The sequence below is a fragment of the Agelaius tricolor genome, unplaced genomic scaffold (assembly GCF_023055355.1).
Source record: "Agelaius tricolor isolate 1412-34295 unplaced genomic scaffold, bAgeTri1.0.p SCAF_6, whole genome shotgun sequence".
Taxonomy (NCBI): domain Eukaryota; kingdom Metazoa; phylum Chordata; class Aves; order Passeriformes; family Icteridae; genus Agelaius; species Agelaius tricolor.
In genome coordinates this window covers 21,706,113-21,733,193 of record NW_027269266.1, presented here as the reverse complement: position 1 = coordinate 21,733,193, position 27,081 = coordinate 21,706,113, and the positions used below count along the sequence as shown (strand labels likewise).

Genomic DNA, 27,081 nt, shown 5'->3' with positions numbered 1-27,081 from the left:
TGGCTCTGCCCTCCCTCTTCCTACAGGCTCTCAGCACATCCCACAAGGAGCTCTCTGTGAAGCCAGGATCAAGGGCAGGTTACTCTATGATGAAATCAGATTTCCATAAATAACTGAGGAGAGAAGATGCTGAACTACTTGGTATCACTGGTCATAAGGATCAGGGACAAAATTTTCTGCCCTGAGACAGCAATAGTTGCCTGTTCCCTGTGGGTAGAGTACCACGGGGTCCCTGCAGTCTGGCGGAGGCAAGAAATGCCCGAGGTTTTCCACAAAAACAGCCTTACACCCCTGCTCACAGACAAGCCTGAAGCATTAGTTCATGGAGCATATTCCTTAGGGAAATTGTGTGCTCCCATAGGTCCCATGTGTCCAGGGACATGCTGGAGTTTATCCCAACTGGCAAGATAGCTTGGCAACTGTCAGACTCACAACAGAGATGTGGTTATTTCTAGGGGAAAATTTGTCCACCCCATTTAAACTTCCAATATAAAAATAATATTTAGTGTTCCCTGGAAACCCTGAATTTGCCCACATCAGTGTCAAAACATCCAGTGCATCCTAGAACTGACCCCTGCCTGCCTGAAGTATCCATGCAGGCTTCAAAACATGTGGAGCTGCTTAACAGATCTTTTCTGAAAATATTCAAGATATTTTCCAAGACCTGACTGCCAGGGAACTGCCCATTATAAGATGCAATAAAGCTAGAAAGCTGCAGTGTATTGCCATTTATGTGTTTGGTATTTTTATTTTGAATGTCTGTTTAATTTGAGTGCTTTCACCTCCAATAGCTTTGTTTTTGCAGGTCAATTTTTTCTTTTTGCTGAACATTGTCCGAGTTTTGGTGACAAAGCTGAGAGATACCCACCGTGCTGAGTCCAACATGTATATGAAAGCTGTCAGAGCTACTTTAATCCTGGTGCCCTTACTGGGAATTCAGTTTGTTATTATTCCCTGGAGACCAGAAAACCGACTTGCTGGAGAAATATATGATTACATCATGCACATACTGATGCATTACCAGGTATGTAGCAGCTTCAGTGTAGCTGAATTGTTTGATGTTAAGCTAATTTACTCGAAGATACTGTCGCCAGTATCTTCGAGTTTTACTCTGAAGCTGAAATAACTGGGTTTTTAGTTCTTTTCCAACCATTTCACAGTATTGTATTATCTGCATTTACACAAGCAGCACCACTGTGTAAACAGAGACAAGATAGAGGAAACAATGTAATAAGTAAAAATTATCAGTTCACACTATTTCTAAACTGTGGAGAGAAAATGAGTTCACAGACAGCTTTTATGTTCCAGCATAACTTCTGTTGAAGGGCTCAAATTGACTAAAATTAGTGCTGTGACCTTAATATTAAAATAAGCAGTCCTAGCAAACTGTTGTTCAGAGGGAATGCCAACACACGAAAGAAAAACCAGAGATAACTAAACTTCATTTAAGAGTTATAATTCCATTATTAGGCAGTTTAAATTATCAGATTGACATTTTGATTTCAAAAATGCTCTGAAAATACATCGTTCAGTAAGTCTAGTTTTGGTTGGGTTTTTTTAGCAAAACAATCCAAACCAAAATGCATTTAAATGCTGAGTTATCTGGTTGACTGACTGGAATATATCCAGACCTATACTGACTAGGAAAGGCAGTTTTTCAATGCATTTGTGAGTAGTGGTCAACATGAGTGAATATGGTGACTAACTTCTTGCTTCTATTCATATGGAACAAGTAAGTGGAGTATTAAAGTATTTAATGCTTTAATAAGGAAATAGCTTAAAAAATAGTAGTGCTTTTTCCTTAAATGAAATTATAAATAAGGCAACCAAAATCTATGAACCCTGTCAGATTATATATCCTGCTTATCATCCTTATCCCTTCAAAACTGTGGGTGCTCCTGCTGCTGCATGGGTAGAATAACTGAAGTTATAGGTCTACTTTTGAAGTGTATGACATCTTATATTACAGTTCTGCTTAAAAGGAATGACAGCTTTGTTACTTCTATTGTTGCCTGTATTGTTACTTTTTCACTTACAAGAGCTATAGAGGAATATCTCCAAATTAGTTTTTTGGTGACAAGTTATTTGATTGCAGTTCTAGCAAGTTAGGATAAGACAGAGTGTTACAATAATCACTTTACTCTTAAAATATCTTTTAAATTCCACGCAGTTGTTGGAGAATTGCAAAAGCAATTATAATTGTCTTAATTAAAAATTCTAATTGTGATCATTATGCAACAGAAAATCACCAAACTGAGGTTAAAATGGAGGCTGCATTGATGAAGGGGGTTGGGTGAGGGAGGGATCCAAGGCAGGAAAGTTTCATCCCTGATGGGTTCTTTCTGCTCACACAGAAGAACCCTTGACACCTCTGCAGTATAATCTTGGTGTGCTCCCTGCTAGAATTTGGCATTTTGGAAGGGCTGTGCAGTCGTCTTGCTGGCTGCAGCCAACTACAATCTTCCCTTTTCCACTTAGAGTGGATTTTTAACCGGTAACCTAAAATAAACATTCTTAATCCTTTCCCTAACATTTCTTGTATGCATATTTAAGATCGATCCCCAGCCGTATAATCACTCCTCTGGTGCTCATTTTCTTCTAGGGCTGATTCTGTAACTAGCAGAGATTGTGTGAGTTGTGTAATGGCTGTGTCTCCCCTCCAGCTGTTGTGCTCCCATGACCCACAGCACAGCCAGCCTGTGCAGACACCAGCAAGAGTCTCTGGGGTTTTGCAGCTCATGGCATGTCAGTCATCCTGGGAAAAATTACCCATCTTTTTTGGTGCAAAATGTTATTACATTCTTCATTTTTGAACTGCTTAAATGAGAAAATTTTATGCCTTTTCTAGAACAGAGAAAGAGGCAAGTTTTCGCAGTACATTACTTCTTTAAGTGAACATGAAGGATTGATGTGTTAGTTATATAATTCATGTACACAGAAATGGTGCAAGCAAGAACTGCAGTCTATTGTAAAACTCAGAGGATTGAAGATAAGAAAAAACTTGTTCACAAAAAAACCCCCATGTAATACTATTTCTTTCAGAGAACAGTTTTCCCAGCTGAAAAACAACATGCCAGTGTTTTATTTTATTTTATTTTATTTTATTTTATTTTATTTTTCTATTTTTTTTTTTGTCAACAAGCTAAGTTTCCTCTGCTGAAGTCACTTCTGAATAATAGCAGAAGTCTGGTTTTGATCTGTCCCACCCTTTTTGTGATGGTGTCATCGATGCTCACCATTTAAGCAGATGTGGGTTTTCAAATATGGTTGTATGAACAATTCACAAACACTAAATGTCTACTGCATGTGTCTTTCACACAATAGACCAGTTCTTCTTAACAGATCTGAAGAACAGATCCCTAAATTATAAAAAGAATGGAAGGCTGGCTTTTGTGCTGCAAACGGGAATGCATACATTTTTCCTGACCACCTAGCCAACATCCAATTAATCCTTTAAATGCAGAGGGTCATATATCTTCTCACCATCACCAATATCAGCTCTTTAGTCTCCAGAATACTGAAATGAAAAGTACACCAGGCAAGAGAAAGATATTTTAACCCTTACGTTGTGGTTTAACCCCAGCTGGCAGCTCAGCCCCACGGAGCCACTCACTGACTCCCTGCATTGGCATGGAGGAGAGAACTGGAAGGGTAAAAGAGAAAACAGGGAAAACTCATCAGGTGAGATAATGACCATTTAGTAGATAAAACAAAAGCCACACATGCAAGCAAAGCAAAATACAGAATTCATTCTCACCTTCTCATGGCCAGGCAGTTGTTCAGGCATCCTCAGGGAAGTAGGGCTCCACCACATCTAAAATCACCTGGGACAAAAAAATGCCAGCATTCCTAATATCCCCCTTTTTCTTCTCCTCCCACTTTACATGCTGATCATGATGCCATATGATCTGGGATTTTCCTTGGATCAGCTGGGTTCAGCCGTCCTGACTGCATCCCCTCCCAGCTCCCTGTGCCCTCCTAGCCCACCCAAGGTGGTGTGAGATGAAAAGCAGCAAAGGCCTTGACTTTTGGAGGCCCTGCTGAGCCATAGCTAAAGCTTCCCTGCATTATCAACACTCTATCTATCCAGCACACACCCACAGCAGAGCCCCAGACCAGCTACTGTGAAGAAAACTGACTCTACCCTACACAAAACCAACACATCTTAACTGGAATGACATGCATGGATTGGGATGCTGTGAATGCATTGATGAACACACACAGCTATCTTATTTCACAGAGCTCCTAAATTAGGCACCACAAAGCAAACATTTGCACTCCACAAGAGCCAGTGAGTTGCAGATCTACCTTAAAGGACCTGATTTTCAAAACTTGGTCGATGATGCTGAAATCACATGAAAGATGCAAACTCTCTCGGGCTGTAAAGCATTAGGGTACCAGATATACCAGCTCCTTGCACACCTCTGGCATGAAAAAACATCTCTCAAATGCCTGAAAACTCCATCATGCTGCCCAGTGAAGACAAAAAGGTACACCTGGGCAAAGGGAATGACTCCTGTGAAGGAGTGGCACAGCCAAAGCCCTCGGTCCAGCATGAAACTGCATTCAGGTCTCCATTCCAAGACAGAGCAAGAGAGATGTGGCTTGTGCCTGATGACCTGCCAGGGTGTCCTGCACCTCTGCTGTTGCTGGGGCTGGAGCTGATGCTTCCTTCACCCTTGGAACTACTGGAAACCTTTTGAGACATTCCAGGCTGTAAAGAGATTGGGGTGCTGTGCTTCTGTCAGAGGTTCTGCTACCAAGGACCACTACCCCAGCTTCTGACTTCTAACATTGGTCCACAGCAGAGGCCTCACAAGAAAAAAGGAAGAGTAGAAAATCAACTGCATGATGCATCAGTTAATGCCATATATAGACACAGTTCCCCCAGAGCTCTCAAACCAGCCCAGGGATGAATAAGCCTCAGCTTTCAAGCTCCCTACACCGGCTGCCCCATTCTATCTCTAGCACCTGCAAGCCAGGTTTCTAGAGGCTGTCAGGTGACATAAAATGGCACTGACACTGTGGAGGTCTGTGAGGGAGGGATGGAGGAACAACCCCTGAATCAACAGCAGTACACAAGCAGCTAAAGCTGCTCTTCTCTATCCCTCGGTGACTGAGGCTCTAAAAGTGTAAGTCTACCTCTAATGAGAAATTAAAATGCTATTCACCATAACAGCCTTGGGTTTTATTGGCAAATGAGAAGGGTTTTTTTCTGCTGAACAGAAAATAATCACTGTCTTTTTCTCCACAAGTGAGATCCTTTGTGTGCCACTCAGCAGCTTCCAAGCAGCCCCCTCATGACTGCAGCACCCACCCTGTCAGGCAGGAGGATGCAGCTCAGAGGTGTCTGGTCTAGTACAAGGATATTTTGAATCTTTAGGGCCTGGGTTTGGACTGCATATATATCCACACTGCCTCCAAGATTTAAATTCAGCTCTCTGTGCAACCTTATACAGAATAAAATTAACCCATTTAAAAGTAGTCTGTTAAAAATAGTGAGAAATTTCAATGTATTTTAGAAAGTATTCATTCCATCTGTTTCTCAGTTTAAAAGGAAATAAACATCCTCTCTAATGCCAAACCAGGCAGAAATATTTTCTCCTTCTGTTCAAACTTAAAGTTACAGGACTGCTTTTGACAACATAAACATTTTTTCTTTATCTTCTGTTCTTTTTTTTCTCCTTGAATTATTAGTAGTTTAAAACCTTTTTAATATTCTAAACCAGTTAAGGTTAGGGAAAATATATTTTGTAAGCTGAATATAATAAAGTGGCAATTTTATATGAAACTTTCATGCAAAAAATGTCAGTAATGAAATCTCCATAGGGAGCAGGAGAAGCAAAGCACGAGCTTTGGTTGATGGGATGTCTCCAACATTTTGCTGCTGTCTTCAGCCCTCTCATGACAACCTCCCCACCTCAGTGCCAGCAGAAACTGCACAGACACGTTCTTTGCTTTGCTTATTTTTTTTCATGTAACATAAATTAACAATTCATAGCGCAGTCATTTACCTCAGAGATGCTGTATGGGTGTGCTGTGAATGAAGGTGGTGAGAAAAGCACTGCTGTTTTTCTCAAAGCTTTTTATCTCTGCCAAAATGAGAGAGGTGGGAATGGGATGCACTTCTACGAACAACCTCAGCCATGCTTTTCTTTTTTTTTCTTTTTTTTCTTTTTTTTTTGCTGTCCATTCAGCTCCAGAAGTGAGAAGTAAATGGACATGGAGCAAAGTCCACGTAGAGAATCAAAAACTGATTTTCATACTATGACCACCTGTACATTATCTTCTAATATCAGTAATGAATATATGACCCCACTAAAATCTTATCAGCTACACAGTGTATGGTTGATTAGGTTAGGGCTCTGGACATGGTCAGAAACAGCAGGAATAAGTGCATCTGTATATGCTTTCTTGGTTTAATGGAGACATAAGCTCGAATAAAAAAGTAGAAAGAAGTATGAGAAACCTATGTAAATTTGTAGTATCTGCAAAGGTATTTTTTATTTGTTCATTTCTAACGTGAGTAAATTACTCAAACTTCTTTTCAAGACACTTATGTCTTCTAGGAGAATGAGATAAAATTAAATACCAGTCAAGCAACGGATTCACTTAGACCAGTATAGTCACTTAAACACTGGGAAAAACTCAAAACGGTATTAATAAAAAGGTATGTGAAGGTCTGAGAGCTGCTGTCTCTGGACAATCCCTATGGCATGATTCAATTGAAAGCCACATTCATTTGTTCTTCACATAGTTTCAGAAATAAAGAATTTCAGAGGAAATCATTGAAAGCCCTCATCCTAAAATAAATATATTCTTCATTTCAATTTTCAACACCACAGTCAACATTATCTAGCTGGGAGCACACAATATATCACAGGTTAGTTTAACAACTCCACACAGTGGCAGAGAGATAAAATTGACTTAGACATTTCATCCTCAGCAAGAGTTGTAGCCTGAGCAAAAACCAGTAGCAGTTAGAATTTGGAAGATATGTGTCAAAGAGATATGAGAAATAACCCATGGGCCTTAAATTAAATAATTAACCTACATGTAGTCTGTCACATGTTTTAATAGATCCACTGTATAATTATGTAGTCTGTAACATGTTTTAATAGATCCACTGTAGATCATCCCAAGCCCTCCTGGCTCCAGAGAGACAAAGCTGGTGTCTACCACTGATATCTCTGTGGCTTTACAGCTGAAGATAACAATAGCCCTCTGAACTATGGGCAAAACTTCATGTATAAAAAGAAGAAATAGAACAAAAACTAGAAATAAAACTAGAACTAGAAATAGAAACAGAAAGAGAAATAGAAATAGAAATAATAGAAACAGAAAGAGAAATAGAAATAATAGAAAGATAGATGGCAGAGTCCAGAGGACCATAGCACATGGAAGAAGAGCAATGGGAAAGATGGAAAAGACTACAGAAAATAATTTCTTCAGCAAGAACATGTACAACATGCATGGTCTCAAAATAACAAGAGGACAGGTGTGCTTTCAGCTCACTACAAACTAGAAGAAAACCTGAAAGGGATGTGAGGCATCACTCCACCTTTATCTTTTCTGTCTGAAGTTGACAAGACAAAACATTAGTTAAGGGAACTGCACTCTTGAATAGCAGAAAAGTGGAGCAATTGCAGGATGTAACAAAAGAATTCCAATTCCATGCAGGAATTGAAATGGAAAATGGCTTCATTTCAGTAGTTCAGATTCAGTTTCTGTCTTAAGACGAAGTGAGGTTCCCACATTCCCCCTAAACTCTTGCTGAAAAGCAAACTTGAAAAAATTTCCAGGCTTCTTTCTCTCCCCCTGCTTCTTTCTCTCCCCATGTTGTCTTCTGATTTCCCACACCTCGTGCAGACCATCCCTGAGCATCCCTGCTCCCAGAGGAGATCCAGATCCACCTGGTTTGCCATTGTGGCTGACTGCTGCTAGTGAAACCACATTTAGTAGAATAGCAGACCCCTGCTGCAAGGGTGCCCAGTGCAGTTCAAGAGCAGAGGTTGTGCCCAGCTGTGCACAGCTCAAACAACATCAGTACAGGCTGTGATCAACCAGCACACTTTCTACCCTTGCAAAAATTTTGATTTTGGAGTGTTTGGTCTGGCAAAGTCCTGCTTTAGAACTGTAAAGTTTTGTTTGAATTTCTGGAGCTTCTCATCCCAAAACTTGTGGACAAACTATTGTGTATTTCTTACTGCATGGTGGGATTTGAGTTTTTTGAAAATACTCACTGCTTTGCCAAAATATAAAAAAAAAACCCTTTTATTTCTCACTATGTTTACCCTTCATCCTCATCCAAAGTGCTGTTTCATGTTGATATTTGAATTTATGTAAAATTAAAAATTCTGCATCAGAATAAATCTATTCAAGAAAAATAATTGTCAGTATTGAAGTGGTCAGCACTTGTCCAAACCAGCCTGTGTATCTCTATATAAGCATTTTGTTAAAAAGTGATTCCTTACTCTGTTTGTGGTGCAAAATATGCATCTGAGAGTCCAAGGCATTTTGCAAAGCATTATCTACAATTCAACTGGTAATCATTTAAATGAAGGTTTTATAGAAAAGATACAGCTGTAAAGCTCTTCAAAGCAGCCCTTGGGAACATAAGCTGCATTGCAGTTTTTCCCTCAATTTCACAAACTGTCATACATCTAGTTGATAATAACTGCTTTAAGTAATTTAAAATTAAAGCATTTGGCTCCCAGTGATCCTATGTAATGCTTTTAATAAGAGTGAGTGCAGCTAGGACATGGACCAGTGTAACTACATAATCCTGAATGGCAGGCTCTCTGTGCAAGAATTTTATCTCTTATTAATTTCACACTTTGCCATCTCATATTCCTGCCTTGGCCCTGTTTAATCTTATAGCAGTAGTGAAATGCTATCTGAACAACTCTGGTGATGATGAAATTAATTTAAAGCCATTTACAACCAAGCTATGATGTGCAGTGTCTCTTTTTTTCTGTCTCCCTACCCTCTAACTCATGTGCTGTGGTAGGTTTTTTTCCTTTTTCTGGCCACTTACACCTCTTCTCATATCCTCTCCATCCATACCAACATACCAGTTCACTTATCCTGACATACAGTTCAATTTAAAGCCTTCCTGGGACAGCTGGATTCTCTGTGTCTGACACTTTTGACTGGAGAGCTACACTCTGATGAGTGAGTGACAACACATAGGACAAAATTCCTGTACCATCTCTTCAGCAAAATCAGTGGCAGTGTGGTTCTCCTCTGTAAGCAAAATACATACCTACCTTTTATTTTCCTTCTCTACATCTCTTATATATAAATAACTTCATAGCCATAACAGACAATCTATAAAATATAGTAATACTAGGGGAGGGACAGTAAAACATTATGAAAAGACAACAAATCCATTTAATAGCACACCTGTGAAAGATGGGGAATGTCTGTGGTCTGTGATGAAGAGGAAGTGGATTAGTGTTTTTATCTTGTATCCATCAGGTCCAAATTTCCAAAACATGATCAAGTTTATATATTCTGATCCCTAAACTCTTTCCTTTTCCTTCTCTTAGGGCTTACTTGTGGCTACCATATTCTGCTTCTTCAATGGTGAGGTAAGTACATGAAATGCAGAAAATGAGCAGAACCTGTAAAATAGTCATCCTGCTGTTCATTAATGCAGATGTGAAGCACGTCACACTGCAAACTTTGAAGCCACACCTAGTTACTTTTACTCTCTACACACACCAGTGGTGTGCATTTCTGACAGCTCTGTGCAGAGTGTGACTGGAATATCCCTGAGCAGATTAATCAGCTCTGTTACCATTACAAAGCAGATGGCACCTAGTGAGGTACAGGCATGACACTCTTGCCCTACTATCTGCAAGTTTGAGATGGAGGTCTATGCAAAGGAGAAAAATGCTTTACACCCCTTCCTGCCCCAGAACAGCAGGAAGAACTAAAATACTCAATAAGAAGCAGAGAAGGCATTCAGAGATCTGTCTGAAGAATGCAGTGGGGAGCTCAGGCCAGAGCCATGGCAAATCCATCCCTGGTAGCACGGTCAGAGGTGGAGGAGTGCAACTGCTTGAGGTCCTTTGAGGATTAGCACTGGCCTTTTTACAGTCATTGTTTCTTGTGTAACAATTGAGAAATAAAAACCCTTGAGGCAAAGATCTCTCCCAATCTCTTACAGCTGGATCATATATATGAAAATACACATACAGTGGGTTTTAGATCCACTTTACTACTATTTTTTTACAAAAAAAATAGCAGGTTAAAATATGTCAAGAACCATTTAAATTTCTGCAGTAAGAAATTTTCCAAAGATGGTTGGCAGAAAAAAACTTTTTCAACACATCAAGAGCATTCAACTGTAGCGAAATAAAATACCATATACCTTAGCAAAGCTAGGAAGTCCATTAAAAAGTTCACTTTCAATCCAGAGCAGATGAATTAGATACAGAACAAACCTTGTGACACTAACACTCAGTAAGTAAAGGGAGACATTTGTGCTCCTGTTTATCCCTGTATATTATTAGAAACCAGCAAATTTCATGTAATGACTTGACCACACTGATGTTTTGATAGAGACTGGAAGCAGGCTATCTTATTGATAAGGTGTTACTGGCTGATTTGATAACATTCAGGGTAGCAGAGAGTATTAAATTCTGCCACCATTTGTCAACATCTCTGTACATTTGCCTTTGGTTGGCTCCCTGTGTAAATGTACAGAGAAACTGAAGAATAAAAAGGATGAGAGGCCTCAGCTGCAGTTCTGTAGCATGGCTCCTCAGGAGGCAAGACAGAGAATGGCAAAATGTGAGCAGCTAATCACAGCAGAACCTCACACAAAGTGAGAGCTGTAAAGATCACACTACAGAGGTTCACAGTTTCATGCATCCAACTAAACAAAGTTGAAGACATGCACAACTCTTTTCCTAACACATTTCTGTCCCCAGTATCTGCAGGCTACAATCACCTTTCTCCTTCTGCTTTACTGTCATCACTCTGACACAGCTGAATATCCATGCCCTGGAAACAAAGGCAAACTTCTGATACTTCCTAGTATGGAGGACCTAGAAGAAAGTAGAGACCAGTCAGGCAGTTTTTGAAGCATCCTCTGCCTATAAGAGAGACTGCATCACTGTGTACAAGCAGTACTCCAGTGTCTCCTCCAAACAATGTGTTACCCCAAAATCCTGTTCCTGAACATTGCCTTCTCCACTCCTCCCAGTATCCCCTGCATTTTTTTTCAGATTAGATTTTGCAAAACAAATTCCCTTTATGTTTTATAGCTTTACTGCAAGAGGTTGATTCCCCATCTCTAACGAGAACACCCAGATTTGTCTAGATTAAAGGTTGTAGCAATGTTAAAAATGAGGAAAGGTCACAATAAAATGCACTGAAAACATAAAGTATCCTAAAGTACATTAGTTTCTTAATTTCATCAACTAGCTCTAATTCCAAAGTACTTTTGGCAAAGCTACAAAGTCAGAAGAGCATGCCCACTTTTACAATCCCAGTAATACAATTCTCAAAGTATACACTAAGGAGTACATCTGAAGCATCTGCTTACCAATATGCATGATTGATCCTTGGTAGAGCACTGATTAGAAACATGGATCAAAGTCAGGCAGTAAAAACAAATGACTGTGAGGACACAGGTTTCTCAGACTTGCTGAGAGTGATTTTATTGGTGCTTAGGTACTTTTCACCATTACAGCCATTTTCAAAATCATTGCATCTGCTTCAGATTTGCAGATTGTCAATGGCAGGAGTGCTGGAAAAACTTCTCATTATTTTCTTCCAGGAAATTTTATTTAGGGAAGCTTTTTTTAGAATTTCCCATTAAGGTGAGCAGTGTCAAAGATGACACCTCTCTAATACAGACTCAAGACAGTTTGGTGCTACTTGCAGCAGCACGTTACCCATGAACACCCAGCAAAGTTCATGCACTAGACTAGCTGGGCTGGGCTGGGCTGGGCTGGGCCAGGAGAGGATGAAAGGTTTGTGATCCTTTCTTCCCATTTATTTCTGCAGTTACACAATCTATAGATATATAAGGCACAAAACCTATAGATAAACAGCAACAGACTAATGCCAAGCTGATATTAGGGCCTTCCAAAGGGAGCACTAATCTGAGTTTGACCAAGAAAACTGACCTAATTTCCCTCAATCCTGGTATACAGAAGTACACAGACCAAAGACACAGTCTGGTCTTCAGTCATGATATAAGATTCTTTCCAAGCTGCTGCATACATCTGCTGCCATAGAGGCTAAAATTATTTCTCATGAGAAAATTTAGTGTGGGGCAGGGAGATTAATTTTAGTACTGCAGAAGCTGGGCTAATCTGGGATTTACTTTTTTCCTACTGGAACATTTAACTTCAAGACTGAAATACATGAAGCTTAGCCAGGACAAACAATGCTAAACTCAGAACCACTTTAGTGTGTTTTATAGCGCATTCATCACTACTGCCTCCCTAACCTCACTTTAGTACCATGAGCCCATCTATAGAAAGAAATCTAAAAATAATAACAAAAAAGCTGTACTAATGTCTGCATTCATCTGGAAGAACACATAAACAATGTTTGTTTTTTTACTCTCAAAATGAAAAATCTTCTTGTACATTTTGATATAAAATCTTGGTGTCCAGTAGAACTGCAGTTTCTCTGTCCAACAGCAACAGTTTTGTACAGATAATACAAAGTCTCTGCAACAGTCTGCTCACCAGACCACATTTTCAAGCTTGGGATTGCTTCTAGACTGCAAGGCTGGACAACAGAATGGAAAGTCTATTTGGGCAAAAAACAGCCACGTATCTTACGTGCCAATGAGGTGTGAATGGCTAATAGAGAACTGAAAAACCTTTAAAGTCTTGGAGACCTGAGTAAATAAACTTGGGCTCTTCACTGCTTCAGTGGTTGCTTTCTTTTACCTGCCATCACAGTGGAAAGCATGGCAGGCATCACTGTGTGCCTCGTGGTCCCCAGGTGCCTCCTCAGTCATTAATACATCATGGTTGTGCATGTGATTTTCAGTAATGCTGCTTACATATTTAAAATCCATGCCTGAATGGTTTTAGTTGGCACTGAGTTATGATCATCTGAGATTCTTGGAATCGTGGCAGAAAACTAGATTAGCAAGTTCTACTTGAATGCAGCAACTTGTACAATCCATTATCCATTTGTGGCCAGATCCTTTTGTACAAACAAGCAGCTCAGCAGAGAACAAAAAAAAGAAATGCTTTGACCTTGTGCTCTTACTGCTCTGTGGAGCCTTTTAGACTTTTATAATTGCACTTCTGATCATGGGCTGAACTGGAAGGGATGTGGCTGTTGTCTACCCCTCAGACATACAGTGTCTGATCATCACTCCCTCTGAAGAAGAAAATTATAAACTCCTCTTGACAGGCCCTGTAAGACTCAGGGACATTGTTCTTCCCTCTCCAGTCAACCACACTATCATCTCCAGACCTATGGCAGACTCCAGTTCAGCTGAGAGCATCTAGGGAGCTTATCAGGAGCTTCTCACCTGCACAGCAGCTCCTCTCCCCATGCAAGAGCAATCAAAGTCTTGGGGTCTGTGCAGGGGGCAGGGGAAGGAGAGGGCTAGGAAAGGAACAGAAAATCTCCAAGAGTAGGCTGTTGCTGCCTTCACTGAAGATGCTGATATTAATCCAAATGGATGAAGTGCTGTGAAACGCAGACATGGTCAGCCTGGGGCAGAGGTGAAGGCCAGAAGTGCACAGTGGCTGGTGACCATGGTGCAGTGGGGGAGAGGTGGCTGCAGGCAGGCAGAGCCACTGTGCACACACAAGGTTTCTGCATTATCCTCCTTGTGCATGCCCTAGATGCCCCAGTGAGACATGGGGAAAGTCACTGTCCTAGTACTTCTGAAGATTTCTTCTTCCAGTCCCTCCCCATAGCTTTTGGGGTAACAAAGCTAAAATATTCATACTGTAACATCAAAAGGCAATTTTAAAGTGACTAAAATCTTTACAAAATTTAACTAATGTAATATTTCTGTATCAAGTGCTGCCACTGCATTACTCTTTGACCCAGTAATTCTTTCTCACTAATAAACTCAGGTGATAGTGTGATAAAACATCCCCACATGCAGCTATTTCACTTTAATTTTCAACATTGGCATAGTAAACCTTGCTCAGAGCCCAAGTAATTAAAGTTACATTGTGACCATATCCCTTTCCTGCGCTCAATATCTAATTAACCTCCACAGAGCCATTTGGTTTTTTCCTTTATGTGTTCAGAGAAGGTGAATAGCAATACACTCTCCAAATGACAAACAGTGCCCACCTCAGTAGGACCACAGAAACTTTTAGACTCCTGTTGTCACAGTGCCTTACTTGCACCTGCCTTCCTCTTGAGGAGAGGGTCATTTACATCAGATTATTGTGCCAAACTGCTGCTATTCTCACTTTGTGTTGTTCAGAATCACTGATCTAAACAAAAAGAGCCAGGATTTGCCCACTTTCTGCTCATGTCACAAAATTATCAAGAGCTGCCATGCATGGACATGCAGCTGGAGAAGACCTTCTTATTCCCTGGCAAGACTCAATAGTTTAAATCATTTCCTAATACCATGTATAACACCACTCTTAATGTAAATGTTGAATAAAATATCTTATTCTTAGCAGATGATTGTTCAACGGTTGAAATCTTCCATGCTATGCAGAGGGCTAAGACCAGCCTATAATTTGTGAGCACAAAACCTGTTCTTAAATTACCAGAATAAAATCTCTGTTTAGCTGTCCTGGTCCTCCAACTCTTTCTACAAAATTATTCCTGGCAAGCTCATGAAGTGTACTTACACTTTGCCATTCATGGAAATTCTCATTACTCAAGGCTGAGCTTCTTCAGGTATCAAAATGCATTAGTCTTTTCAGGAGCAATAATCCACCTGCAGCATCAACCTTTCCTTTTTCCTTTCCTATCCTTTCCTTTCCTTTCCTTTCCCTTTCCCTTTCCCTTTCCCTTTTCCTTTTCCTTTTCCTTTTCCTTTTCCTTTTCCTTTTCCTTTTCCTTCCTGTCACAGGTGTTTGTATTACAACAATATTATATTATTGTACAATATTATATCTTATTGTGTAATATTGTATATAAATATATATTGTATATATCGTATATACATATTATATATGTACACATTGTATATATATATATATATATATATATATATATAAAATATTATTGTACAGTACAATATTACTGTATTTGTTGCCTCACTCTAACAGCGTGTTTCCCTGGCAGGTCCAAGGAGCTCTGAAGAGGCAGTGGGCACAGTACAAAACGCAGTGGGGCCAGAGGCGCCGGGAGCACTGTTCCACGCGATCTACCTCCTACACGGCCACGTCCATCACTGAGGTCCCTGTGTACCTGTACCACCACGATGCCAACAATGAACACTTAAATGGGAGATATGCAGAGGACTCTGAACTTGTTGCATTAAAATCTGGAGACACGTCTGCCTAGCTCAGCACCAGCCACTGCAAACACATTGTTTCATGTTCTGCTTGTGAGAAAACTGGGGAGAAGGGTGGGAGTGTGGAAATCCAAGATGCTGTGTCAGAGTGCAGGCCCAGGCAGAAGGACACATCCTATTCAAACCACATCAACCTCTGACAGCAATGATGTTGAGGGAGTGTGATGCACACCTGGAATAGCATTTCTTCCTGTGCATTGCAGAAGGGAGTGAACATGGACCTGCCCACCAGGCTCTGTAATCTCCACATCTCCTGATACCTGTATGAAGTGACCATCTGACATTTGTAACAGCCCCAGGTAGCCAATAGCAAATAGGAAAGAAAGAACCAGTATGTGGCAATTGGAAACTTTCAGCACTTTTTGCTTTTGGTAATTTTCATTAACACTAGATTTTAAACCATCAACTTTCACTAAGTGTAACTGACTTGGAGTCATTCATTTTTCCCTTTAAATGAGCTTGATGGCTGCTTAAAAGATTTTGCACATTGCAGGAAAAACCAACCATATGAACAACAGAAAGACATTCCAAAGTATTGAAATCTTGATGCTTTCCAAAGAATGCCACAAAATAATAACATCCCCAAAGGATACCCCAAAATATTATCATCCCTTTAGCAGGGGCATAAAGTAAATTAAGGTGAAATAGTCATTGCATACCAAGATCTCAAACACCCTCAGAGATACAAATCAATTCTTCAGGCTTAATGACACAAGTCCTGAAGGCATCTCAGAATAGATTTTGTTTAACAATACTGGTAGTTCAAGAATATTTATTTATAGGAAAAATTGTCACCCTATTACTCTAGCCAGAAACATATCATTAAGACACAATTCTCTCACTCTGAATAAACTGTGAAATTAGTTTGGGAACTATGTTTTATTTAATAGGCATTCTGAGTTGAGTGCTAGATGAATACTTGTCTCTGTAATAAATTTGTGATCATGGCTGAAAATGTTCCCATGAAAGAAATCAGGAATCAATACCTTAGCACGGGAAGCATCCACTTTTAGATCTGGTTGCTCTCCTGAGTTCCTAATCATGACATAGTCTTGCCAAAAAACTTTATGATCTATTTCTACTTCTATTGAAATTAGCACACAAATCCCTGTTAACTTGGATGAGCAATGAACAGCTCTCTTCAGTGTTCAGGAATGAGTTACGCAATAGAGTTCAGTGTAGACTTCAAAAACATGAGGCCATTTCCTCCACAGTGATTTGAAACCATTTTTAAATGTTGTATCCAGCCAGGCTGATTTTCCTTCCCTGACACAACCAGACTCAAAGCTTTACCCTCAATTTGTAGATTTTAAATGGAGAAAAAATGTACATGTCTAGCCACATGAGTCACCACCTCACTGGAAAAGTCCCCTCCAGAAGTGAGTTCATGAGGCAGAGCTGTAAAGCCAGCACTGTGAAAAGGGACCAGATTCAGCCTGTCCATACATGAGGCAATGCCTTGCAGGGAGGGAGGCTGCTCTGTTTTCACCACCAGCACACCCCCCAGCTGTGCACCATGGCACATTGTCCCCAGAATGAGGAGGAGCTGCTGGCTCTGCCACTGTAGAACAAAGGAGGAGCTGGGGAACAAGAAGGAGCTGTCTGCTGGCGGCGCAGATCATCACATGGTCAGTCCAGTGGAACGCTCACAAGAAAACACCATCGTGTGTGTTTGTTCAAGCCACATACCTATTTTTCAGACTTCAAGGAATACAAAGACAGTTATTTTTTCAAACAACAGTATTTCTCATATTGCTGTTTCTACTTTCACCAGTGAACAATACGAAATAGAGGAGCCAGTTGTTAAAGACAATAAAGTGGCTCTGCTATGAATCTGTATTAGTCTGAATAGCTTTGGGGTGCACTGCACTTCCCAGGAGGGCTGCAAGAAGGCATTCCTGCTTTCTAAAGACACAAATGAGCTGATTGTAAAAGAAATGTGCATAATATAGAGAGTTTAATAATGAACATGTCAGTTTTAATAATGTAAAGTTTACAACATGTAAGTGCAAGTTGTTCCACAGTCAGCTATGTTCATGTAGATGTACAAAATGGAAATGCTTTATCATTATACTGATTGTTTTCTTTCTTCTATAATGATATTTTCTTGCTCTGTTTAGTAGAGTGCTCTGAAAAGTCACATTCAGAATCTGAGGTTTAGGATATTGTTTGCAGCTTCGGTGTGCTCGTGTCAGTCTTTATGGAAGTTTTGGTTTCAGTCAAGGGATGATGATTTCACAAAAAAATTGGTAAAACATACACACTGACTTTAGGGCTGTCATCACACTTGGGTTTTGTAGGAAAGGCTGAGTTTTAAAGGTACTTACTGAGTAATTTCTAATCAAAATATTTTCCAATGGGAAATGCTATTTTTCTTCATCTCAACATGGTTTGAAATGCCATAATTGCACACATAAGGTACATTTTATTCTCTGCTTTATAAATAGCACCATACACTAGTGACAGTAATATTGAGAATGCTGATACAACCTCAATAATTCCAATTATGACAATAGGCTGATTTGACTCAAATAGATTTCACAAGAACAGCAGAAACATATAATTAATGTATCAGTGTATCAAAAAGTATGGAAGGAACTGACACTTGAATCGGCGGATTCAAGGTGTATTTTAAGAGGAAAGCAACCTCACATTTATCACCTCTGCAGTACCTGCTTCCTCTCAAACACCACACCCAACACATGAAAACCCAGTTTAGTGAGCATTTGCTCTTGCAGAAGGTTTTGTGTGGTTGCTCTGAGCAACCAAATCTATCAGGAAGATAGATTTAGATGGATGCTGGTTGTAATGCTTTATGAGATACAGAAACACAGCACAAATTAAAATATTTGTTGTGGCATGGGATGTTGAAAGTAAGACTTGATTTTTATTTTATTTACTTAATAAATATATTTTATCTGAAATAAAAGAGCAACAAAAGTACAACAGGCAATTTTCTGTGTATTAAAATTGTTAGCAATAATGCTACCTTAATTAAAACGCTACAGAGTGCTCACATAGCAAAATAACTCTGCTTTAGGATAAGAACAATCCCACAAAAGTGGTGACTTTCTGTTCTCTTCTCCCATTCTTTGCCAGCCTCAATAAACAAGATATGAGCAGACTTACAAAGATGGATATCTGAAACACTGAAAATGTGAAGGTACCTACATTTCCACTGCTGGGAATTTTCAAAATTTGGTGTGTCTTTGTGAAGTTAAATACTGCTCAAAAATTGAGGATTTGTAACCTAAAAGTCATTTGCGCTGAAACGGTAATTGATCCCAAGCTAATGAGAATCTGCAGTGTGAAATGCCCTCTCTGCTCTCTACACAACTTTTTATGTATTTCCAGATGGATCCCAGATCTGTATTTAGGAACCCCTTTACTGAGCATTCAGAGCATAACTGAGAAAATAAAGTAAATCTCAGCATCACAAATACAGATCAGTATGTTGCCCTCATCCTATTAAAGAAAAGCTGTTTTTACCTGTGCAATCAAGTGCTGAGAAGGTTCCAATTGCTGAGCATGTCCTACTGCTGCAGGAAAAGGGAGAATTGGGGTGAAATGACAAACCAGGTTGTGGTACTTTGAGTCTCAGGAAACCCAGATCAGCACAGTCAGCACTGGGGATGATTTAGGCCCAGTCTTGGCATAAAAACCATTTTGATGATCTTCTGAATTCCTGTCAAAATTTATTTTCCATTATTTCATAGCAGCAAAGATGGGCACTGTGCTCTGCTGGAGCAGGAAAGGTTTAACTCTCCCTATATGCAATTTAAGATTTTCTTCATAATCCAATTTCAGGACCTCACAAGCCTATCTTTAAGAGCAACAATTATCTTCAACCAATTTTTAAAGGACATCAGCACTGATTTTAAGACTCTGGTCCTTTTTCTCTCACTGCAAGCAAAAGCAGCTTTGAGAAGTGACCACAAAGGTTACTTTGTGTAATGCACAATGTGTGCCCATGTGTGACTACATGCAACTCTCCCACACCCAAGTGCTGTGATGTTGGTTTGCATAATATGGTCAAAGAGATACAGCTCCTTCCCTCATGTGCTTTGCATTTCTCTCCCCCTCTGTATCACTATCATAAGATGTGTTTATTTCCCATCCTGTGCTTTCTACGCATTTTCAGGAGAAACCTTTTTCTTTTAGAGTTTGCAACTTATGCTGACTTGCCAAGATGTACTCACCAAAATCAGATTGAAAAATATGTATTTTGATCCAAACCAGGTTATAGAATTCAGGTGCTTGACCCACACTGTTTTTTAAAAACTACCCACTGAAATTATGGAAATGGTAGGTGCAGATTTAAAACTAAGTTAAGGTAAAAGTCTGGGCACACAAACCAAGTATCTTCAGAAACAGAATAACATCTTTTTTACTTTTGACAGAATACAATCCTGTTATTTAAACACTTCTTTAAAAAAATAGAAAAAATCTAAATAGATCTTGTGAAGTTGAAACTTATACAAAAGGCACCAAAAAAACCACAACCATCTGGAAAGCCTAGATAGCATGCATACATATGAATATATGTACAGTCAACTGTATGTACAATATGTCAACTGACTGTACAATATATGTACAGTCAACACATAAGATATGTGTTCAGGTAGAAAGTGACCCATCATCCCAAAATGAACCAAATCTAAGTCATGAGTGGGAGAGGCTGCAGGTCAGAGAAGCCTTGTAGCCTCCAGTAAGTGCCATTATGCTTTCTGGGGACTCCATATGGAACACAGACAACCAGGGTCATCCATTATCCCCTCCCATCCCAGATGTGCTCATGATGGGAATGAGCAGGACCAGAGACACTGGCTGCACTGCATTTCTCAGCTTCATAAACCAGCGCTGAGCTGATGAAAGGAGCGGACTGGGAGATGAGCAGGAGCAATCTCTTTTCCAGCTGCATGGTAATGCTGGGTTATCTCCTTAGCATAAGATCCACTGTTGTGAAGAGGACTCATCTTTGACCAGGCAACTCCTTGGTATGGAAAACCTTCTAATTTCACTTTACCCTTGGTAACACAGCAGTAATTCTCACTGTCTTCAGCAATGTGGCTAGAGGCAAGACTTCTCCCTCTCTGATTTTAGAGGTTATCTAAATATCAAGCTAATACTGAAAATGCTTGGTGTAATACAATGTCACCTGCATATTTGACATCAAAAATTCTGGTTCATCTGTATTATGCTACATATAGGCACCTTAAGGTTACAAGATACTATTTTTTATATTTACCTTGGTTTGTCCAGTAAAATGTTTGTTCTCTATTAGCACCATGTTTATACATGTTACATGTATTTGACAAACTTCACTGATTACTTGGCCACTAACATATATATTTACTTGTTAAATTTATAAGTATAGTTGCTTATATGAAAGGCTTGGCATGTAACAACTTACAGAAAATCAAAATTAAAAGAATGCAAAAGGCCCTCCCAGTCCATGCTGACCACATAGAAAAACCTGAGAAGTGAAAACCCCTTGCATCCTACTCTCCTCTCTTATTTCCTAGTTATTTCTTTAGTTTTGAGCAAAGAGGGCCAATGTCTTAGGTCTCTTAGGTGCAGAGACAGCATTGCCAGTATAGGCTTACACATGGAAGGAATTTATATAAAATAGCTGCCTTTAATGAGTCTCACTCTACAAATGGTCAGAGCCCATATTCTGCCTGCTGCTGACTGTGTAGGCAAGCTTAACAAGTTCAGGCCCATGACACATGAAGAGGAGATAGCTTAAGAAAAGTTTCTTCTTATTATATTACCCTACAGACATTTTTCTTCTATTACCTTTTGGCATATAGCAAACATTTAACTCCCAAGGGCCCAGCCACCACGCTCATGATTGACTCTCCAGCAGCAGAAGGGAGCTTTCCCTCTGGGAAGGCTGCAGCTTTGAACTGGCAGCGCTGTAGAGTCTTCATAAGAATTATCGTGAGAGCATATCCAACGCAAAGTAGCCTTCAATTTTGAAAAAAGAGACTTCAGAGATTTTTCATTTTAATCATCTGTTGTAAAATTTCTTCCCTGTGAGCCATTCCTTGGGAAGCCAGAATTAGAAAGGATGTGGAAGGACAAGAGGTTGCTCCAGATGTGCCATCACCTACACAGGTACTGCCACATACATGATGTATAGTTTGTCACAACTTGTCAAGTTTTGGTAAATGCAAAAAAAAAAAAACCAAAAAATAGATCATGTTTCTCATTTTCAGCTATAGCCCATGTAGAAGTAACTTGGTATCAACTTTTTTTATATATCAGGATGTCATGAGCAAAGAGCCCTGTTTTTCAGACATTTGTTTTACATTACACAAGTACTAACACTCTTCAGCGCAGAATGGTGTGTTACCAACAATGCACTTTGGCAAAAGCAGTGAATGCAATCAGGACAAAGAAATAAAATAAATATATTTGATGCTCAGCATATATAGTCATCACAAATTAGCAATATTCCTTCAGTAATCAAAACACATACAGTAAAGTCTGGAGAGAATTTGAACAATTCCATGGGCACATAAGAAGTTTTCCCTTTTTATTTTTTTTAATAATCTGTGTCTTCATAGAATATTACCATATGTTCATGGTAGGAAAGTTTTATGCAGTTAATTTTTATTAGGTGATGCTTGAAATGTATGGTTCACAAAATTGAAAATGTTTGAAAATGCAGCAAGACTTCCCATGTTGACAAATCTGAGGCACATTCATAAGCCAAAAATTCATTGTTCATGATTGATATTAATGAAAAGACAATTATAATTGTATATTTTTTTAATATCCTTCTCTATATATACAAGCCAAGATATTCACTATCTGCTTTAGTATTTGCTACATAGTGTACAGCCTAGTGTGCTGTTCATAAGCTGCACTTTAGTATCTTTGTAAGAAGGTTTTCTGCATGTGGTGAATTACAGCAAAAACATGAGTAAAATCTCAACCTTACTGCAATCAAATCTGCTGTAATAAGGATTTCATCCCTCACAGATCCTGTTTTCCCAGTATTAAAGGCTACTGATGGTTCAGGGGAAGAGGTGCTTGGTAATATCTGTAACAGCCACAGGGGCTGCAAATATGTGGGGCTGCAAATATGTGGGGCTGCTCTCATCTTTTCACTCCATTCCCCCAAAGAGCTGTGGAGGTTGATCAGAGAGCAAGGCTGGAGGGAACAGTGCAGAAGTTAAGCCTTGCCCTGACATTTCCTTTCACCAGTAAGTACAGGAGGATGTAGCTCTGGAAAGGGTTTTCAGAGACTCTGGAAATCTTGGTCTGCTCCAGCCCTTGGGTAAGGCAGTGCCTGGTGGGATCCATGTCAAGGTCAATGCCAGTCAATTGCCCTTTATTTTTTACATGTTACACAGAAGTGGTTTAGATGCAATTTCTTTGGTGTAGAACTGAACCTTTGGGAAATTTTGGCTTTGTGAGAGGCTTCTTTTTGCAATTAAAGTCAGACTCATTTTAAAATCATTGGAATGTCCTATTGTTAAGATATTGTGATACAAATGAATACCAAACCACTAGTTCTTAAACAGTTTGATAACCCTCACTCCCCCCTCAAAAGCTTTCTGAAAATCTCTGACAGCTATGAGCCAGTAGAATAATAGCGTTAAAGAAATACCTACAAAATCAATCAAAAACCTGTGGTTAAGGCACTGGACTGCATGGACTCAGCAGACTTATGTTTGGGTCATGTCCCTGCCACAGACTTGCTGTGTGGCCCTAAGAAAATGATTGCAAACCAAGTGCCAGACTCACTGAATCCACTGAAACTTCCACTGACAGATTTAGGGGCCTGTACTCTAAATTGAGACTTTTTCTCCAAGCATGTTTTCATTGGTGAAAATTCCCAACCTGTCAGACCATTTTATTATAGATGCATCTAAACTGTCTCTAAGTCCTAACCAATGTTCCCATAAAGGTCAGTGGGGAAAAGCTGTCCCTCCATCCCTGCAAACAGCATATTCCTGACTGACCTAGCTTTCTGTTTTCTGACAGGAATTTTGTATCAAAATCTCCTCCTTTGCAGTAGTGCTCAGGCATGAGCACTAATTTCTAGTTTCTTCCCTCTGGTTAGTGAATTTTTTGAAATATTTAAAACATTTTAAAGAGTTAGAAGGAAATATGTTCAACAATATCTTCTGAAAGAGGCCAGACTTAAGAGAGTCCTCTAGCATGTCCTGATGTAGAGACCACACACCATACATATATTTATACATTCACATACAATGCAGAATACCTGCATAGACTCTATACCTGTAGTTCCAGTGATCTGACTGGGGTTTAAGTGATTTCAGCTGTTGCTGGGCAGGGAGGTGATTCAGCTCCTATACCTGATGCAGTGCTCCAGCATTTGCTGAAAGGCGGCTACTGGGCTGAAGCATAGCTGACATGTTGTACATATGTAGCCTGGATATACTGCACATAATTTTTAAATGTCCATGTAGTTGAGAGAACTGAACCCTCCTCCATGAATAAGGTCAATATCCACATAAAAGTTAAAAAAGGAAAAATTAAAAGACTGTAGCAAATGCATATAACACAGTATTGTACATTATGTAACAGTATTATCTGCAAGCTTTGCTATCAACCTTTTGATGTTCATTTTCTCCATTTCTGCTGTAAAATTGCCTCTTTGTTTTTAATAAGGCAGTTTCTCCTGTGCCTACCACCAGTGACAAATTTACTGAGAATTTTAAAATCTCCTTTGTGTCCCAATGACCTGATGAACCCACCTTTGTTTTTACATGGGCAAAATGGACATAGGCAAGACATTCCTGACCTGTGTGTGAATGCCAGCAGGCCTCAGAAAGACAAACATAGACTGGTTCACTAATACCAATAATATCTGCTCTTCAGTAGAATTTAATTATTCTGAGGTTTTTGTCAATCCCAAGAGACAGCTCCTTCTGAAGCAATGTTTCACTTTGGAAGAAGCATCACCAATTAGCAGTATAGCCAAATAAAATTAGGCAATTCTACCTGCATGGGACACTGTGGTGTTCAAATATGTCCTAAGAATATTTTCATTCAGCCAAGGCACAAAAACTTTCAGTGGCACTTCCCTAATAGAGATGCATTTGTTATTTTGCTCAGTGCATTAAAAAGCTGCTCAGGAGAGTCTGGACCGTTGCTACCCATCAGATTCACTGGCCTGGCAAATGTATTTTATAGATAGATGCTTTCTTGGAATCAATTATGTACCTGTTTAATGGAACCTTCTGTACCTAAACAACATCTGCAAGGAAATAGGGGGAAACCTTTTTATTTTCATATTCCCTGGACAAATTATAAGATTAAAGGACTTTCATTAGCAGTTACACATTATCTGCCTTAGAAATAGGAAGTCTTTCTCATCTGGGGGACAGTGGCCCAAGGGAGACCAGAGTGTCTATCTTGGGAGGCGTTTTAAGGACATTAGACAAAAAAAGTGAGGTCTGATAGACAAGTACCAAACTGTTGTCTTTGATAATATCATGATAAAAAGTAATTGTTCCTGAACAATATTCCATTTTCAGTGTGGGAACTCTCCTCCAAATCTTCAGACATTTACTTTACTTCTGGAGGGGCGCTTCCTTCTCCTGGTACCAAAGCACTCATTGCCCATCAAAACAGATTTCATCTCCCCACAGGTACTTTCCCATAATGTTGCTTGCAGTTCTGAGCTGAAATGCAGAATAATGATGTGTGTCAATGCAATTTAAAAGCAACAGCCAAAAATTATTTTTCCATTTGCAAATCGAAAACCACTCTGATTCACACAGAACTTTGTACATTTCTCTGCTGTTTTCAGATATTTTTCTGAGATTCTTCTCTGTGTGGCTCTTGAGTGTGAATGGATTTTGTAATGACAAAAAAATCCCTAACTAACTTCTTTGCTGATATGAATTTCAAGGACATAGGTAAGGAATGGTTTGTATTCAGACTGTATGACACTGACATTTAGAATGGACATGAAGTTTTTAACATGTTTCAGCAACAGGGAAAGTCTAGCTATTCCAAGGTGTTTTAGTACCATGGATTTCTAAAATTCATTTAAGGATGATCTCAATCTTAGAAAATTTTCCCTCTGCCTCTGGTAGGTCAAATGTATGGACTCTTGGTTGTTCTGCTAAGCATCACACAGTTTCACAATGCCATGTGGCACAGCTTGAAAAGGTTATCAATGTTCTGTCAGAGTAATAATCTCCATACCAAGACTCTGATCCTAATGATGTGAGAATAAGGCAGTGAATAGTTCAGCAAGTCTAAATTTAAGCCCCCAAATAGTCTGCCATAACAAGATGCATTTATAATAGATCCCCACCTCTATTGTGATTGCAGCCATTGCCCACTGCCCCCAAATAGCCAACTTATTTCCCCTAAAAGCCTAAACTATTCCTTTTCATTAAAGCCTTGAAAAATTCCCACTGTTTCATTCTGGAAAGCCTCCATCCTTTTGCCATTCTCCAGCTGATTTAGCATGAAATGAATGGGACATTCTACCTCTGATGGAAAGTGTGGTTTTGTCCTTCGCTGGCAAGAACTCCAGCAGTAAAAGTTTTGGTTAATATCCATCAGCTGTCTTTAGGTTTGGAGTCCATCTCCACCATTTTTGTGTTGTGAGAGATCCAGAATAGACATGGACTAAGAGCAATTTTCCTGCAGTTTTCTATTTTCTCAAAACCAAGTTTTGCTGGATGTAGCACCTTGGAAAATATATCTGAAATCAACAGAGTTTTGCTATTTTTGTTAGACTTCAAAAAACATAGCTCATTGGATTCCTCAGGAAACATACCTGATTAAAGCCAAGTTTTGGTGTGGTCAAATTAGAAGCAGCTGAAATATTAAACCTAAATTTCCAAGATGGAAACTACAATAAGCAAAATATAATGCTGCAGTTCATAGTAAGAAAAACTGGGATTAAAGTGGAGCTATGATGGACTATGGTGGTAGAATATACATATTCTAGTTGCATTTTTGCACAGAATTCAAAATGCAAAATTCATACCAGAATCACACTTTGGACATTTTTCTTACAGAAGAATTTTTCAGTTCTTCATCTTTATCTTTCAGAAAACTTTCATTCTTGTTCTAATTCTCTGCTACAACTGACTCTGTCAAAATGTGGTTTGAAAGTGCCAGGATTTCTGGAGGCCTTGTGCATGGGTAGGGGGTCACCTCACTCCTCAGATTTCTTGCTGAGAGCATGCCCTATTAGATTGATTTTTCTTCTGACATTGAAAGAAGGTGTTGGAAATGGAGAAAATGTGTCCTCATGTTGGCTCGGTTCTGGTTTCAGGTTCTCACTGCCCTAAGGGAAGGATTGGGTTTTGATTGTTGTTATTGCTTTGCTGGTGATAGTTCTGGTCTTACTCAGCTCTAGGGCAAAATGTGAAAGGCAAAAAGTTTCACTCCAAGCCCCAAACAACAAAGATTAGAGTGACCAGGCCAAAAGAAAAAAAGAAAAGGAAAGAAAGGAAAAAAAAGCTGGGGATATATATTAAATCCCTGCAAGCTACAAGTTTCTCTAGAGATGGTATTTGCCCCTTTAATTACAACACCACAAAACAAGAAGAAAACTCTATTACAAAAACTTTTCTAGCTTTTCTTGCTCT

General features: G+C 39.4%; 1 protein-coding gene across 3 annotated transcripts in view; it reads left to right on the top strand.

Moving 5' to 3' along the window:
- CALCR (calcitonin receptor) overlaps nt 1–18,430 on the top strand; it is a 161,974-nt gene extending 143,544 nt beyond the window's left edge. For all 3 annotated transcript variants that reach the window (XM_071429008.1, XM_071429009.1, XM_071429010.1), the window contains exons 11-13: nt 806–1,024; nt 9,552–9,593; nt 15,253–18,430. In XM_071429008.1, the coding sequence (XP_071285109.1) occupies nt 806–1,024; nt 9,552–9,593; nt 15,253–15,474 (483 nt within the window). In that variant the 3' untranslated portion in view covers nt 15,475–18,430. The remainder of the gene's footprint in view (nt 1–805; nt 1,025–9,551; nt 9,594–15,252) is intronic.
- Nucleotides 18,431–27,081: the final 8,651 nt, after the last annotated feature.